Genomic DNA, 16,200 nt, shown 5'->3' with positions numbered 1-16,200 from the left:
GCAATTGTTCAGATAAGAGCCACTATATTCACTCGACTCTCGATCCTTCGCCTCGTGATCCCCCGTTTCGTGATCGGTGATTGGTGTACCATGATCCGTGATCCGTCATCGTGTCACGAACGCACACCCACCGGCGATCGGTCAATATTATAGACACCATATCACTATCAAGTGGCGATAAGCATTAGCATTAACTGAGTTTTTGCGGGCCAGTCATTGTTTGGATTCCCGCGTGGACAACTTGAAGGTTGACTCTCTTGAGGGTTGGGCCCCTGGATTGCAATGGGTTGCATAATTCTGATCCAGAAAGTGGGCTCGACTTGGAAAATAAGCACGCGCCAATTAACCTGGAGATCCCACAGTAAGTATTGGATAAGAGGCACTTGTCTTTTACAAAGGTTATCTTTGAAATTTGAGTAGTTTTCCTAATAAGTGGAAGAGGTTGTGTAATAAATTTCTAAGCCTTTTCTATTTCTTTTAAATAAATGTATATAGGATCCCTTTGTATTTTTTTTCAGAATAGAACCTTTTCTTTATAGCATTCCGTGGAAGTTTTAAATGTGTTATCTATTGAAGACGCTTCAATTGCAAACAAAATCTGCTGATTAATTCCTAGTAATCAACAACGCAGTTGTAATAACAATTTCCGATCATTCGAGGTTCTGAAAAAAAAATACAAAAAACCTTCCTAGATTGCTTTAACCCAGAAATGATTAAGAAGATTTCTGCTTTTGTTGTTGTGTTGTATGTTGCAAATAGCAGTTATACATGTGTTTTATTAATAATAATACAAGGCGTAAAAGTATCAAAATATATACATTAGAAAAAAAAACAAAAAAAAGTATGTGTAAAATGTGTAAAATTTCTTTGTCGCCTGATCATTTCCACCGACCGCAGCTGCAACATGCACTTCAATTGACTTTTGTTTACTTGGTAAATGGTTTTTATTGTTTATCAAATTGCCGCATTCCATGGCTGCCAAGGCTAAGTACTTAACACATCACAGATTGAAAACCCCGACCCACGCTTTCTAATGGAAATGCGTTCACCACGGGCACATTCATCAGCATTGGAAACCTCTAGGTTCTTTGATTTAAAAAAAAAATATTCAGATATTCACATTTGATTTTTGATTTTTTTTTCAGGTCGTCCTAAAATGTAAAAACTTTGAATGTGTGCCCCTGGGAACTTTAGTATAACCCCCCAGTTTTGTCCTTTGTTTCATTTAAATATTTTTTCATTACTATTATTTCTTAAGGAACACCTCGTGCAGCTCCACGTCCTTCAGGTTGTTGAGAGTGAGTCGTCGTGCAAACTTGCCCGTCTGCCATCGCTCCTCCAGCTCCTCGAGCGTCCTGCCCCTCGTCTCTGGGACAAAGGTGCCAATGAAGGCGGCCGCCAGGAAGGAGATGCCCGCATAGAAGGCAAACAGATTGGCCGTGCCCAGGATGGCCTCCATATTCGGATAGATCTTCAGCATCACAAAGGCCAGGATCATGCCGAAAAAGATGGCTATGCCGGAGGCACTGCCTCTCGCCCGCTGCGGGAACACCTCGGAGATCATGAAGAAGGGCAGTGTCAGCATGCCCATGGTGGAGAACACGATGTGGGCCACAATGCAGGCCACCGGCAGCCAGTGCCAGGTGCCCAGGGTGTCGGGGAACCAGTTGCCACCGGCCAGGAGCAGCATGCAGAAGCCCATGCCGGTGGCCGAGAAGATCCCAGCCGGCTTGCGACCCCATTTCTCGAAGATGCCGCTCATGAAGAGCGTGGTGATGATACGGGCCACGCCCAACATCACGGCCACCAGGACGGGATCGATGGTAACGCCCGCCTGCTGGGCAATCTGGACCGCATAGACAATGATCACCACCACGCCGCAGGCCTGTTGGAAGCCAAAGAAGGTGGTCATCATCAGGACGGGCTTGTAGACCTCCGGGCGGTGGATCATCTGGCTGAGGGACTCGCCGGCGGCGGTGGTGTTGCTCGCGTCCGCCAGCTCCTTCATGTGCGCCAGCTCCGTCTCGAATTCGGGTACGTAGTCCACCTCTGAAAGGGTTTAAAAATGTGGTATATGAGATAAGGGGTTACCAGAATTTTGGAGCAAATTATAAATAGACAAGATCGACATAGAATAATTTAATTAAATTAATATGGTAACGAAATATATAATTAAATATTCTTATATAAGTTAAGAGGTCAACCTCTGAAAGGGGTCAAAGATGTGGTATATGAGATAAGGGGTTACCAGAATTTTGGAGTAAATTATAAATAGACAAAATCGACATAGAATAATTTAATTAAATTAATATGGCAACGAAATATATAATTAAATATTCGTATATAAGTTAAGAGGTTTACAAATGTCGGAATAAATTATAAGTATCTAAAATAGACATAGAACAATTTCAATGTTAACTCAGTATATTAAAAATACTAGTACCGCAATAAGTTCTAAACAAAAACCTTTAATACAGTTTCAATATTGTTAAAAACTTTGGAAGCTGTTACCTTAGTAGATTGCGCAATGCGTTGATTCTTAAAATTATAAAGACAGTTTTATATATTTAGAAAATATTCGTACACAAGTTACACTGTTTTGTGAGGAAATTATAACAACTTGTTTTAATAAAAATGTAAATAAACATAAAAATATAAATTCATTTAGAAAGTTAGAAAAAGATACAATAGACATAGCACAATTAAGTTTAATGAAAACAGTATCTATTTTGTCATGCATGTAACTAATATTTATTAAGAGTTTGGAAAGTGTTACTTCTAAATTGAATACTCATAATTGAATTTATTCCAATCCAAAAAAAAATCATAATAACATACCGATAACATAAAATGTCGGCCCTAAAATAATAAATACATATAATTACTTTATCTTCCGCACATATAATAAACCAGTAATTGATATTTAAGGCTTTAATTGCAATTAAGTTAAATTGATATGATAAAGGAAGTATATACACTTAATAATAATTTCAATTGCTTTGCCATTTTGTTGGTTGAACATAAAAAGTCTCATTAAAACATTTCGAATGAAAAACAGCTCATTTTTTACTTGGCATATAATGAAGGTCATTTTTGACATTAGCTTTATAATATCAATTTTGCAAATGGATTGTCAGACTTTCAGTCATTTTAATATCTTCAAATTGCTGCCCAGATTGCTTGATTATTTTGTAAATTATTAGTCACCGATTGAGGTGAATCTTATCAGATTTATAATTACACTGGCCTACAGAATAAAGGACTGAAAGTGCTTTTAAGTTTTCCAGGGAATTTTAAGTTTCTCAGAAGAAGAGAATTTGTAAAGTTTGAAATTTTGCTAGTAAATATAAAGTAATTTCAGCAAATATAGAAAAAAGCTTTGGTTACTTTGCCATTTAGTAGGTAGTTAAAATTAAAAAAAAACCATATAGGGAGGCATTTTTTCAGGGAAGGACTCACCTTTCTTGGGCAGACCGCGGAAGTATCTGAGAGACGACCTGGCCAGCTCCTCCTTGCCCTTGGTGAGCAGCCAGCTGGGGGATTCCGGCATGGGGAAGACGAGCAGGGTGGCCGCCAGCTGGTAACAGCAGCTGATGGCGAAGATCAGCTGGATGTTGTGCCTTATGAAGTACCCGAGGACGTACATCAGCAGAATGCCACTGGCCAGTCCCAGCGAAGTGCCCAGGATCAGGCGACCCCGTATCCTGGGTAAACTGATCTCGGCAGAGTAAACACCCACCGGCGATACGAACATTCCGATCATGATGCCACCAAAGCAACGACCCACCAGCATTTGGTAATAGATCATATCCCGATCGGTGTGCATGAAGCTGGTCACCAGCAGAATCCAGCCAATGAGTCCTATCAAATTGGTCAGCAGGATGGTGTGTTTGCGGCCAATCCTGTCCAGAAAGTAGCTAACCAGGAGTCCTCCCAAAGGACAGGCCATGTTTTGGATGGATGCTAAAACGGTAAGAATATCAAAGGATGGTGAGTGTGTTTTTTGAATATAGTATATTATTTAAATGAGTATTGATTTTTATTATAGGCTGTCTAGACGAAAAGTGACGCACAGATTTTACATTTGATTAATCACTGGGTTCTAGGGTTAAGTCATTGAGGTTAATGACTTTAAAAAATCATTTTTGTTTTCCAGAAAATATTTTTTTGCAGTCATCAATTGGGTTTTAGGGTCACTTAAATCATTTTATAATATCAACATCCCAAAAATGTAGTATGAAAGGGCTTTGATAAAAGTCCCTGCGATTCCCTTTGGATCTCTAGGAATTTATATATTCTCTATATTTTGTGTTCTTAAAGAGTGGGGATTACTTTTAGTATTTAAAAAATCATGAAGTTCTAATATAAAATCACTGAAGTTTAATATGGAAAGGATTTCATTTAACGTCACTACAATTTAGTATGAAAGGGCTATCATAAACATTACCGAATTCCCTTTGGATCTCTAAAAATTGTTATATTTTCTTTACTAAAGTTTGAGTAATGCTATCCTTTGGAACTCTAAAAATTTTTATATTTTCTATACTTAAAGCTTAAGAAATTGGACATTGCTGAAACGTAGTATGAAAGGACAAGCTTAAAAACTCCTAAATGCTCTTTGGATCGCTAGGATCGACGATCCTGTGTGTGATATCTGCCGTGTGCTTACCGAACCAGCTGGACTCGTCCTTGTTGAGCCAAAAGGGCTGCGTCTCGTCGTGCAGCTGGTTGAGGGTGACGGAGGGCATGCTGACCACCATGCCGGAGCCGAGGACCCCGCTGTTGCCCAGGAAGACCATCAGCTCCTGCCGCAGGACGGCCAGGCGGCCCTCGCCCAGGGGCTTCTCCTTCTTCGCGTGCGGATCCTTGGCAACGACGGTGGGTCTGTAGGCCGGCGGCGGCACCAGCTGCTCCTCCTGCTGCTGCTGGCCCTTCATTTCGCTGGGCTTTTCTTTATTGGTTTTTTATTTGATATGGCTGATTGTGGGGGGCAAATGCCGCTCGATGCCAGAAAAGGGGGCGTGTCTGGTGGAGCCGATGGTGCCCTGTTCGCTGCCAATCAATTAATGGCTCACAATTAGCTATAGTGGCGACGTCGTCGACTACCGGGGGCACCAGTGGGTTCGTTTCTGGGTTTGGGTATGGGTATGATAGCTCCGACTGCTCGACAAGTGGAAACTTCCGCGCATTTCAATCAAGGGCTCACGCTCCAGTATCAATTTCACAAGTTGCACTTATCAGTTTCGAACGGCCGAGTGTTTTGCGTTACCTACCCGCATTCGTACTATTTTTTTTGCCAAATTTGCAAAAACCCATACCCATTTGGCTTTTTATAACCGGAGCAAAACCACAAAAAGAAAAGACTACAAAAAACACGTCCGTTTCGTTCGGCTTTCGCTGGGCGACTGAATTGGATGCTATGCTCTTGCCCTGCTTTTTGCGCCCCATAATTTGCAAATTAAAAAATTATTGTTTGCATTTAATACGAATGCGAATACGCGGCGTATACGCGATTAGGCGAATTCGAATTCGGCGATTACGTATACGCCACCGCGGTACCGCTGTGTGAGCGGCGTTTTGAACGCAATTAGCTGCCTAATCGATCCGGCGACACCCTCGGCTGACCCCGCCTCACACGCCCGATACCACCGATACCCCCCGAGACCCCATGGGACCCCTTATTGGGACCCCCTGAACCCACATTATCTCTCTATAGCTCTCGCGTTGCTCTCCCAATCGAACGACATTGGCAACGAACTTGACATTGGCACACACGAGGAAAGGTGAAAGGGGGGGCTTTTTGGTAAATGCCATATGAAAACAGACGCAAAGAGCGAAATCTGTCATCGGTTGGCCGTTGGAATACCCTGATTCGGAATCCCCCAATCAAAAAAAAATAAAAATATCACCACCAGAGCGTAAACAGTTTAATTTGTTATTTATGACTCTACTAATCTTACCAAATCGCCACTCACGTTTCGTGCGTTAGCCGAATCGGGGGACTTTTGATATTAACTTCTTTTTTCATTATGTTTCCTTGTCTTCGTTTTAAATAACCAATGAATCACTTAACGTATAGACTCTTTGAACAGTATAGTGTTTAAAAATAAATACAATGTAAGATAAGTATAATTTATAGATATAGCAAAACTATAAATTATAAGAACAAGTATTTGTAATATTTTATGTTCGTCTTTAATGTCTTACACTTTTTGCTTTGTATCTTTGTATTAAGTTACCAATGACTCATTTGAGTTGAGTAAGGTTTAAAAATAAATCCGAATCTTACAAATACTTAAAATATAAATAAGTAGTGATTGTTTTTCTCTCTCTAAAGAATTTGGTTGCAATTTGCTTACAACAAAGCTATTTTATTTATATATTTAATTAATTTTTTTTTTAAATTTTTGGACATTATAATAAATTGTAAAATAAATGTAATAGCTTGCATTACAAATAATGTGGACTCTTCCCTGTGTAAGAGTATATTTATAAGGTAAACACAAATGTTTCGTTAATGAAATTGGTGCTGTTTTTTTTTTGTTCTGTTTACGAAGCACCTCGGACATCGGAATCGCATTCGGAATCGGTGAGAATATTGCGGCTGCAGTTGGCCAAAAGCCAAACGCCAAAAGCCCACAGCCAGAAGCCAAAAAATTGAAAAAGAGGGCCTAAAGCTTATCAGACCTCTTCATCCACCTGTCCGCCTGTCTCTTTTGCCACTTCGGCTGCCTTTGCTGCGGAAGAGGTGCATAAATTATGCGATATCGAGCGGAATGTTTATACCCGGCGCTCTGTTTTGGACTGTTTTTGGACCCCCAGACTTATCAATAGGGCGATGCACGCCGCCGCCACGCGGCCCGATCGCTGCGAAATGAATAACATTGCGACTACCTTAATTAACGAAATCCGAGCTAAGAATTGTGGTAGCCTGTTTTTATGACCACAAGCATTATATTCGCGATAATGGTGGCAAATATTTGAATTATGATTGCGGGCCAATTTGACACGTTCAAATATTTATGGCTTAATATTTAAACAAATCAACCAATTTACACAAGAAACTTGATACCGCAAAAAAAAACCAATAAAGGCGGATAAACCAAGTGAGACGATAAGTAATTTATGGCCAGTGACCAGTGCCCCCATAATTTAAATTAAAACTGATTTATGACTGCCGTAGGCAAATTTCTGGTTTCCTGCTAAATACCACTTATGAAGGTATACCTTTCACCGGGGCTTTCCCCCTTTTTTGAGCTGCTCTCCAAAAGGCAATCGATCAACCTGAAGTTGTAGCTCTAAACCAATTATTCTCCGGTGTCTCAGCCAATGCCCAAATAAAAAAAGAACCTTTTGGGGCTCAAAAACACAGAGAAACACAACCGATCGCTCGATTATATGTAAATGTCTTGCCAGACAGCTGATAAAACAGTAACAATGAAAACGTGAGAGTGCCTGCCCCAGAACAGCTTTAAAAAAAGAAATACAGTGTATATCAGATAACAGACTCAGACCCACCGAATATATATTTTTGATTCGAATAATGGCGCCAGTTGACCGATAGTCCTAGGCGAAAGAAATTCTCAAGGTAATTCTTAAGAATTTTGAGAGCATAAAAACACTAACGAATATGTGGCTTTGAACTTTGCCCTTTGCTATTTTTTGCTGTCAGTCATTAGAAAAAAGTACACGTTTAGAATATCATGCTTTGTAAATACTCAAACTGAGTGATTACAATTTCCATCATTTTTCCGACGTGCTTTCAAGTATCATTCGACCGAATTCCACTGTAAACTGATCAAAACTGGTTATCTGAGGACTGTTTATACGTCAGCATTACTCAAAAGCCGCTATGCCCGCCTAGCAACTAGAATTTATTTTGGCAACAAACTATTTTCTTCCAATCTATGCGCTATATTTAAAATTAAGTATTTTTGGGATCTCATTTGGAACAGTTATTTTCTGATTTTGATTTACAGTCGTGCGTTTGGAATTGACTTGGAAAATTGCAAAAATTTTATTAGCAAAAAGATTATGTCAAACATTCAAGAAAGTTGAACATATTATTTGTTTTTTTAGTTAGTCAAATTTTCTGGTTAAACTTAACAGATATTTTGAATTTTGGTAAAAGCGTAAGAGCGCGCCAAACTAGTAACATACTTTAAGTATATCGATAGTCTGTAGGCCAACTATCGTATAACTTAACAGAGCTGTTAACAGTCAACTAACATTTTGCCACCAAGCGTTACCAGATAGTCTGAAATTGTTTTAAATTTGAAAAATACGTTATGTTCAAGTAAAATAAAATGTATGGGTCCTTAAAACTGCAGTGTACGATTGTAAGTTAATAGCATATCAAAATATGATTTGAGTCATAACATTAAGAACTATTTTTCTAAAGCGTTAGCCATTTTGAGGAGAAAGAATCAAATTGAATGTCAATGAAATTTTAATATATATATTGGAAGATAGTTTTAAAATATATATTCATACATTTAGCAATCAAATTATAAGTTCATAAGTAGTATATTTAATGTTGTATGCACTTAAACATTAACAGTTGTTAGCAGCCAACAAATAAATTCATTCACAGATTAACATTATCCGCTCTGCATTTTCCTCTGTTACCAACGGTTAACAGAGTACCAGTGTTGGCGTTTTGACCTTTTTACGGATATATGTATTTGTACGCCTACTTTTTAAGGGTCATTTTTAAAAACATTAAAAAGTATATAACAAATAATTTATTTAAAATGGTACAAGATGCGCTCTTTAGGAACTATATAAAAATGAACATGCCAATGTAAGCTGCATTCCTTGAGAATTAAAAATAATTAATTATATAACCACATATTGTGACGTTCTCTTTCATTAATTTATTATAATTAAATGGCAGAACTTACTCAGCTATGAAATAAATTATGGTTTTACTTGAAAATTATCACTAAGTTTTTAAAGCCACTAAACCGATAGAATTTAAGTACGAAACCCTACTAATAACAACTGCTATAAAAAACCAGTTTTTTATGAACGAATGCTCCTTTTATTTGCCGCCCTTTCGTCTGCTCTATCCTGCCTTCGGAATTTTCTGCTGGCAGCACCCTAACATCCGCTGTTATCTTCTGTTGGCCCATCCAATCGGGACTTGGCCAACAATGAAAATTCAGTTGGTTTCTGGCGCTCGACGAAAGCGCACGTGCTACTGCCCCGCCCCTTTTAGCCGCCTCCCAAAATCGCGAACGAATTTTTGGCGCGCATTCTTGTGAACATTCAATTGCATCAATAATTGGCATTTTTTTTCTAGTGTTTTTCAAAGTTTTTTTTTCTTGGTTGACGTTGCGTTTGTGTGTGATTTGATCGAAATTATTATTGTAATCGTAGATGTAACTTTGCCCGTGAGTGTGTGGCTAATTGCAGGGCGCACTTGAAATATTCATGGGGCAAGTGCAGCGACAAAGGGCTGAATAATTCACCAGAACTACTTGTATTTTTTTTGTGTTCATACCGCCTTGCGGGTGTTCGAGTTTCTGGCCAGGAGGTGAAAAAAACAAAAAGCCGGCGATCCGACGAACATGTAAATCGAAGCTCAAATGGCAGCGAGCAACAAGCCCCGGTACAGGTACAAGTCCCACGGCGCCGCCCTGGAGTGCCTCCTGCACCTCGTCCTGTTCACCAGAGGTGAGTCCCTAATCCCTAATGTCCTTATGCACACTGTCAAAAAAGTTCCCCCAAAACAAGGTTATATTTTCCATGTATTCTAACTTTGAAAAACCGTCGGGAGTCATCATATTCTATACTTCCTTCGGAGGGGAACCTAATATTTCAATCTTTAAAAAACCCTATTCTATACTTCCTTCGAAATGGAACCTAATATTTCATTCTTTATAAAACCTCACAGAGTTCTGGCCAAATACATATCTATTGAAAATCCATATGCCTTTCTGCATTTGATTTTATCATGCTGGCACTTCACCAGTAATTGTTTACAGAATGCAAGTCTATAAAACCCCTCCCATTATAAAGTCATTATTCACACAGAGAAAAATTATAGGGAACTCAAAAATTCGTTGAGATTAAAAATATGTATCTAGAGATTGGGCTGGGTTAAAATTTATCACAAGACTTAAGAACCCTGATTTTTTATTTTAAACGTATTTCATTGCTTTTACCTTGTTTGAACAAAATATTAAAAAATTAGAAAGTATTTTAGTGATAAAGAAATCGGTTTCTTCCCCTTTTCCTGGCGTGCACTTGCGATTCCCTCGGGGTGGCCGAAAATGCCCAAATGGCTGGCGAACGCGGCGTATGCGTAATTTATGGACCTGCTCCCATTGCATTCCACTTGCGGCGCGGGCCATTACGGTACTTAACGAAATTAAAATGCGAGATGCCCCGCCCCTTTTCATCGGACCCGCCCACCACACAGTGGTTCAAATCAAAAAATTAAAGTTTCCCATTTATTTCTTAGCAAGATGAAGAAGAAATTGTAAATATATTTTTATATAGATTACCAGAAAGTCTATAGCCCACATTTAATGTTATATTCCTCTACAGCTAACTTAAAAGCTAACCACCTGTACAATTTCCAAGCAAACAAAAAAAGGTAATAACATTTTTTGCCCAATCAGATTGCTCATTCAGACCACTGTGCATCGGTTGCGCTAATGTGCGAAATGGACAGCAGCAGCAGCAAAAGGAAAACTTTATTATTATCATAGAATTCTTGGAAAACTGTTGCCTCAGCTTTTTCCCCTCCTCCATTGAGTTGCAGCCAAGTAAAAGTGCAACACGAAAAGAATGTGGCCAACTAAACTAATCCCAGCAAATTGAAAAGAAAAGAGAGTCCAGAATCCAACTTTGTCTAGCCTTCAAGGCGATTTCAATTATCCCACGTCCAAATTATAAGCTGACTTTTGATTGACCAAGCAGCTGGGAAACCCCGCCTGAAAACCTTGATAAAACTTTGGTCCTAATATAAATGCATGAAATACTTGATACAAAGTTACTGCAAAGTCGGCAAAAAGGATTTGATATTAAAAAACTGTAGTGCTTGAAAGGTTACGTTGTAAAATCATTAAATCAACAGCTTTTGTATCCAAACTGCTTACATCTTTTCGTAGAATAATATTTATTTAATCACCCCTAACCGATTGTTTCCCAACTGAAACCATTAGCAGCTTTATGAAGCACTTTGGGTCGGTTACAAAATATTGCAGCCACAACGCTTGCAAAACAATCTAAACAACTTTATAAGCCTCAGGAAATTGCAATATGGGAAGCACTTAATAATCGCTAATTATTTATAAACGGAATGGCCGCACCGAGTGTTTTCTCTTATATGGGGAAAATCCCCAATTTGATTATCTACAAATCGAATAATTCTTTCAATATAATACTCTTAAGGCTCGAGGCGATCCGATGGAATCTTCTGCCCAATCGGTTTCCCATTTCACTGCCAGCCAGTCATCTGACTGGTATTCCCCAGTCACAACCTATTCGGGTCTATCTGGATGGGATTTATCCCGGGGCCAAGTTCACTCCATCCTTATCCATACTCTCATCCCTTGTTGTGACATTCCAAAAATAGACGCAAATCGCAGTTAAGAAATCTCATCACTCTGCCTAAGCGTGCCACAATGAAAATGAAAGCGTCTAAACCTGAACCGATACTAGACAACAGGCAGACTTCCCTTTAGGCGATTTGGGGCAGCACTGGGAGAAATTATGAGGGAGAACACTAAGCAGTTCTTAAGTCTTGAAACACAAAAAAAATCGAAATACGTGTGGGTTTTAATCTTCAGAGAATTACAGCTATTTCAAAAAGTGTCTAAAAGTATGCTATAAAAAATGGATATCGTCTTTCGACTTACCTTAATAGCTCTTTGCGATAGCTATTTCCAAAAGTGTCTAAAAGTATGCTATAAAAAATGAACATCATCTTTCCGCATATCTTATTAGCTCTTTACGATTCCCAATTATTAGTTGTATACTTTTAGCCACCTTTTAGGGATATGTTTGGAGCTGTTTGTTAAAACTCACCCCTTTAGTGATCCGATTTTTCTCCGAGTGTATTGACGGATTGGTTACAGCTCACCTGGCGCGGTAACCTCGGCTATGAGCTTGCCCCATGGGCTCGGGACCTGTCTTAACTGGCTTACGGACGTGCGGCTGTCACAAAAGGGCGGGCTAACCCAGTCCTGGACCCCAGACATAGACATAGATACAGATACAACAGATCCAGTGCGACGCAATATGGCGACACTAATCTGAGATTGTCAGCGCCGCTCCCCGAACCCCCATTGGCCCCCCATTTGGAAACCCATCCCATACCATACCATATACCACCCACACCCCATCCTCCACCTCATGTTTGCGTTTGCAGCTGATTAGACGGCGGTGACACTCCATTTAACTGTCAGCCGCAGTGCCTGAACCTGCAAAAAGGGCAACCGGCAAGCCAGTAGGCAGCAGTCACTGGCTGCAACACGGAAAACAACATTTCATAATCGTGCAACCTTTTGTAACTCACATTTGTAGCCATGCCCTTGAAATAAAAATGCCATAGCTGCTCAAAAAAGTTATAGAACTTTCTATTATCAGTGGTATTGTTTTGAAATCGGTAATAGAAATGTATGGAATAATACAATCAATTTAACCAATTCTTAAGGATAAGGTACGTCCTATCATCAGTAACTTTTTGAATTTCAATATAAATTACAAATACTTCTGTTTCGATGTGATATTTTCCCTGTGCAGTAAATGTTGCATCGTGAGGCGGCGGGTGGTCGGAAAGTCCTGCGTCTTTCTTGCGTCAGCGAAAGCTCTCAACCTTGCAACAATTATTCAGACCGCGTCCATCTATCCATTCTATTTTTCTGAATTATATAAGCTGTTAAGGGAAATATACAAGGGAATATTTTAAGCTTTACTTAGGCAGTCCAAAAGTGTGGACAAGAAAAGTTTTTTGGCTGGGCGTGGCTTTTTCAAGAGTGTCCACAGTGATGTGAGTAATTCGAATACATTTATAAACATTGTTGGTCTCCTTTTTTTTTTTCTGGCAAAAGAGAAATATTAAATCATAATCCCGGGGGCCAAAGGCTGAGGCACGTTTATTTCTTTCTTCCAACAAGAAAAATGACATAAAACCGTTTTAATGCAGGTGGAACCGAGAGATAACGGCTGTCAGGACTTAATGCCCCAAATGATCTGAAGAAAAGGGGGCCGGGGAGTTTAAACTCAAGTGGAACCGAATCATTAAAGTGTAATGAGTTGCGATAAGAAAAAGGGCGCTGCGAAAGGTTAAATGTAGGCAAATTAGATATTTTCATAAAGCAGATTTCTTGAGGGCTACTACAAATGCATAAATCTTATTTTATGCCGTAATTTAAGATACCTAAAATATGTGTTTGATAACAAAACTGAACTAAAGATATAGAAATGCATTTAGTTATCCTTAACTTCAAGCCAAAAATCAATCATAAATCTATATTGTTTTAAGCGATATAGTTTATTTATTCTCTACCATTCATTAAGTATACTTATACCTCCCATTGCCTAAGTATTCGGTTAGCATTAAGTGAAAATTCTTCAGCCGCAACTCAAATAAATTTTAAACACACGAAGAAAAATGAAAAATTATAAAAGAACATAATCCGGAAAAGAGGAGGAAAATAGAGGTGGTGGAAAAACGAAGGTAAATGTTTACAAACATTGGACGGCGTACAAAAACTTTGTTGTGAAAATAAACAATACGAAAAATAAACCACGGGTGTAAAATGAATATTGAATGCTCTTAATAAGCGGTTATGGGTGAATACAAAGAAAAATGTATAAAAAAATGGGACATTAGGGTTTTTAAAGTACAAGGAAAAGATAGGAAATACTATACAATAACCATTTTAGATTTTATTTAATATAGTTTATGTTCTGCTGACTTCCCCGTTTATACTTTATTTCATCAGTTAACTTTGCACCATTTTGCCCCATTTATATGCCACTTAGTTTTACAATGTCCCTTGGCCATGGGAACACATAAAAGAGAACCATGAGCGGTGGCATCTTCATCAGCATCGTCAACAATTTGGCACATTATTACTCGCATATAGCCACATACATTCAATTGTGTGGCCCGCCCCCCGAAACGCCCCCTGCGATATTGTTATTTTCTGGGTATTTTTTTTGGCCTCAAGGCAGCAGCATCTGGCTGCTGTCGCTGTTGCAATTTTTCCAAATTTGTCAACTGCTGTGGTCGACATGTCCCACCACCCACAACCAAACGCCTGCCCCCCTTTTGGCCCTTTTACTAACCAAGGCCGCGCATATGAAATGTGTCGTCTTTATTTTGTTTCAATGGGAAAAGCACTACTAGGGGGGGAAATGGAATCGACTAAGTGATACCAATTCAATAATCTCTCAAAAAGAAGGAGATTGCTAAAAGGTTATCCATGATAACCATCTTTTATAACCAATAACTTTGGAGATTTTAACCAGATTAATATTTACCAGATTTCTAGATCTTCTAAGTCGTATTCAATATATGTATATTTACTTAACAAGCATTCTTAAGACCCTCCTAATTACGTTTTGACATGACATTTTGTATTTACTTTAAATACCTTACAAATCTGCAGACATTTCTAAGACGGCTTAACTTTTCACCAAGGAGAAAGCACTTTGTTTGTCGCTTAGGGCATTGCAAATGTAATGCCAGATTATCCCCATTGAGTGACAGACTTGTGCGACTCCCTGATACCCTGTAGATAAAGCTCAGTGGCAGTTGCTGATATTTCTCAAAAACACACCTCCGCCCCCCAAATTTATTGAGATTTTGCCAACTGCTGCTTTAATTTGGTCAAAACAATTTTGGTATAACATACCCGTATAATCAAAAAATAAGGAACTTTTCAATACAAACCCTTTCAAATTGTAATTATTCCCCGGAAATGTAAATTATTTTTTATGCATACCCGCTTTCCCCACATTTCATATCATATTCAGTACATCTTTTGTTTGTTTTTTTTCCCCCTTGCCGCGGGTTAAGAAATAACAACTTTTGTACTGCCACGCCCACGAAAAGGGGATGGGTTTGTTTGTTTTTTTTTTTGCCATTTGTGACATGTTACAAGCTGCAAATGAAATAAAACGCATATTAAAAATAATTTCCGAAGCGATCCCCTTGGTCCTTTGCCATTTGCGTGTGCACCCAGCGGGGGGTGTGTGTGTGTGGGCCTTAACCCTTTGCAACCTTAACCCCCAAAAACCCGGCAGCCCGTGGCCATCAATCGGGTTAAAGGCCACACATGAACAGGAGCACGCAATCGAGTTGGGAATTGTTGTTCCCGTGGACGATGATTACACTGCTGGTAATGATTATGATGATGATAATGATGATGCCCCAAAAGGTCTCGCCACTCAACGTGCAACATGCAATTACAGGTCGAATCGCCTAAGGGAAACTTAGGCTTTTTAAGCACTTGAAAGGGGTCTATTGCAGGGACTTTACAATGGATTTTTCGACCAAATTTAAGCTGATATCTTTTGGTGTAAGCCTTTATATTCTCTATTGATCTATCTATCTATCTTTTTATTTAGCTATCTATATTTCTATCTATCTTTTTATTTATCTATCTATATTTCTATCTATCTATATATCTATATATTTATCTATCTATATGTTTATCTATCTATCTATCCACCTATCTAATTATCTATATATCTACCTATCTATCTATGTATCTATATATCTATCTATCTATCTATCTATATATCTATTTATCTATCTATCTATCTATCTATATATCTATCTATCTATCTATCTATCTATCTATCTATCTATCTATCTAACTATCTATCTGTCCATCTGTCTATCTATCTTTCTATCTATCTTTCTATTTATCTAACTATCTATCTATCTATCTTTCTATCTATATTTCTATATATCTATCTTTCTATCTATATTTCTATATATCTATCTTTATGTTTATCTATATATATATATCTATCTATCTATCTATCTATTATATTATATTAATAGATTAAGTTATATTTTCATTATAATTCCATAATAAAATCCTCATAAAAGAGGATTAAAATTTCGTATTCCGCCAATATCCACTGTAAGGCCTTGTGTTTCGTGTTCTCTACTTAGGCAAACATTAACACCCTTTGATTAAAATGGAATGCCTACTCACATACATATTT

At 38.5% G+C, this 16,200-nt stretch overlaps 2 protein-coding genes across 2 annotated transcripts in view; one reads left to right on the top strand and one right to left on the bottom strand.

Annotated features, from left to right (window-relative positions):
* Positions 1-915: 915 nt before the first annotated feature.
* Positions 916-5,415, bottom strand: LOC119556486 (facilitated trehalose transporter Tret1). Its single transcript, XM_037868741.1, has 3 exons — positions 4,670-5,415; positions 3,460-3,963; positions 916-2,049 (listed from the first exon to the last, which is right to left on the bottom strand). The coding sequence occupies exons 1-3, from the start codon at positions 4,935-4,937 to the stop codon at positions 1,247-1,249; spliced, it is 1,575 nt and encodes a 524-aa protein (XP_037724669.1). The 5' UTR covers positions 4,938-5,415; the 3' UTR covers positions 916-1,246.
* Positions 5,416-9,244: 3,829 nt separating this feature from the next.
* The window catches only part of LOC119557594, a 46,351-nt gene continuing 39,395 nt past the window's right edge, over positions 9,245-16,200 (top strand). Inside the window, exons 1-2 of the mRNA XM_037870396.1 lie at positions 9,245-9,262; positions 9,382-9,678. Of these exons, the coding sequence (XP_037726324.1) occupies positions 9,591-9,678 (88 nt within the window). The 5' untranslated portion in view covers positions 9,245-9,262; positions 9,382-9,590. The remainder of the gene's footprint in view (positions 9,263-9,381; positions 9,679-16,200) is intronic.

Source organism: Drosophila subpulchrella, chromosome X (genome assembly GCF_014743375.2).
Source record: "Drosophila subpulchrella strain 33 F10 #4 breed RU33 chromosome X, RU_Dsub_v1.1 Primary Assembly, whole genome shotgun sequence".
Taxonomy (NCBI): Eukaryota; Metazoa; Arthropoda; class Insecta; order Diptera; family Drosophilidae; genus Drosophila; species Drosophila subpulchrella.
The sequence above is the reverse complement of the archived record's forward strand: the minus strand, read 5'-3'. Positions and strand labels throughout refer to the sequence as shown.

What these genes read in the sequence shown, in the direction of transcription:
- LOC119556486 (XM_037868741.1), bottom strand. Translation starts at nt 4,937, where the DNA reads ATGAAGGGCCAGCAGCAGCAGGAGGAGCAGCTGGTGCCGCCGCCGGCC. An exon ending in GGACGAGTCCAGCTGGTTCG is followed by an intron (nt 3,964 to 4,669) that starts GTAAGCACACGG and finishes TTACCGTTTTAG; the next exon opens with CATCCATCCAAAACATGGCC. An exon ending in CCGCGGTCTGCCCAAGAAAG is followed by an intron (nt 2,050 to 3,459) that starts GTGAGTCCTTCC and finishes AAACCCTTTCAG; the next exon opens with AGGTGGACTACGTACCCGAA.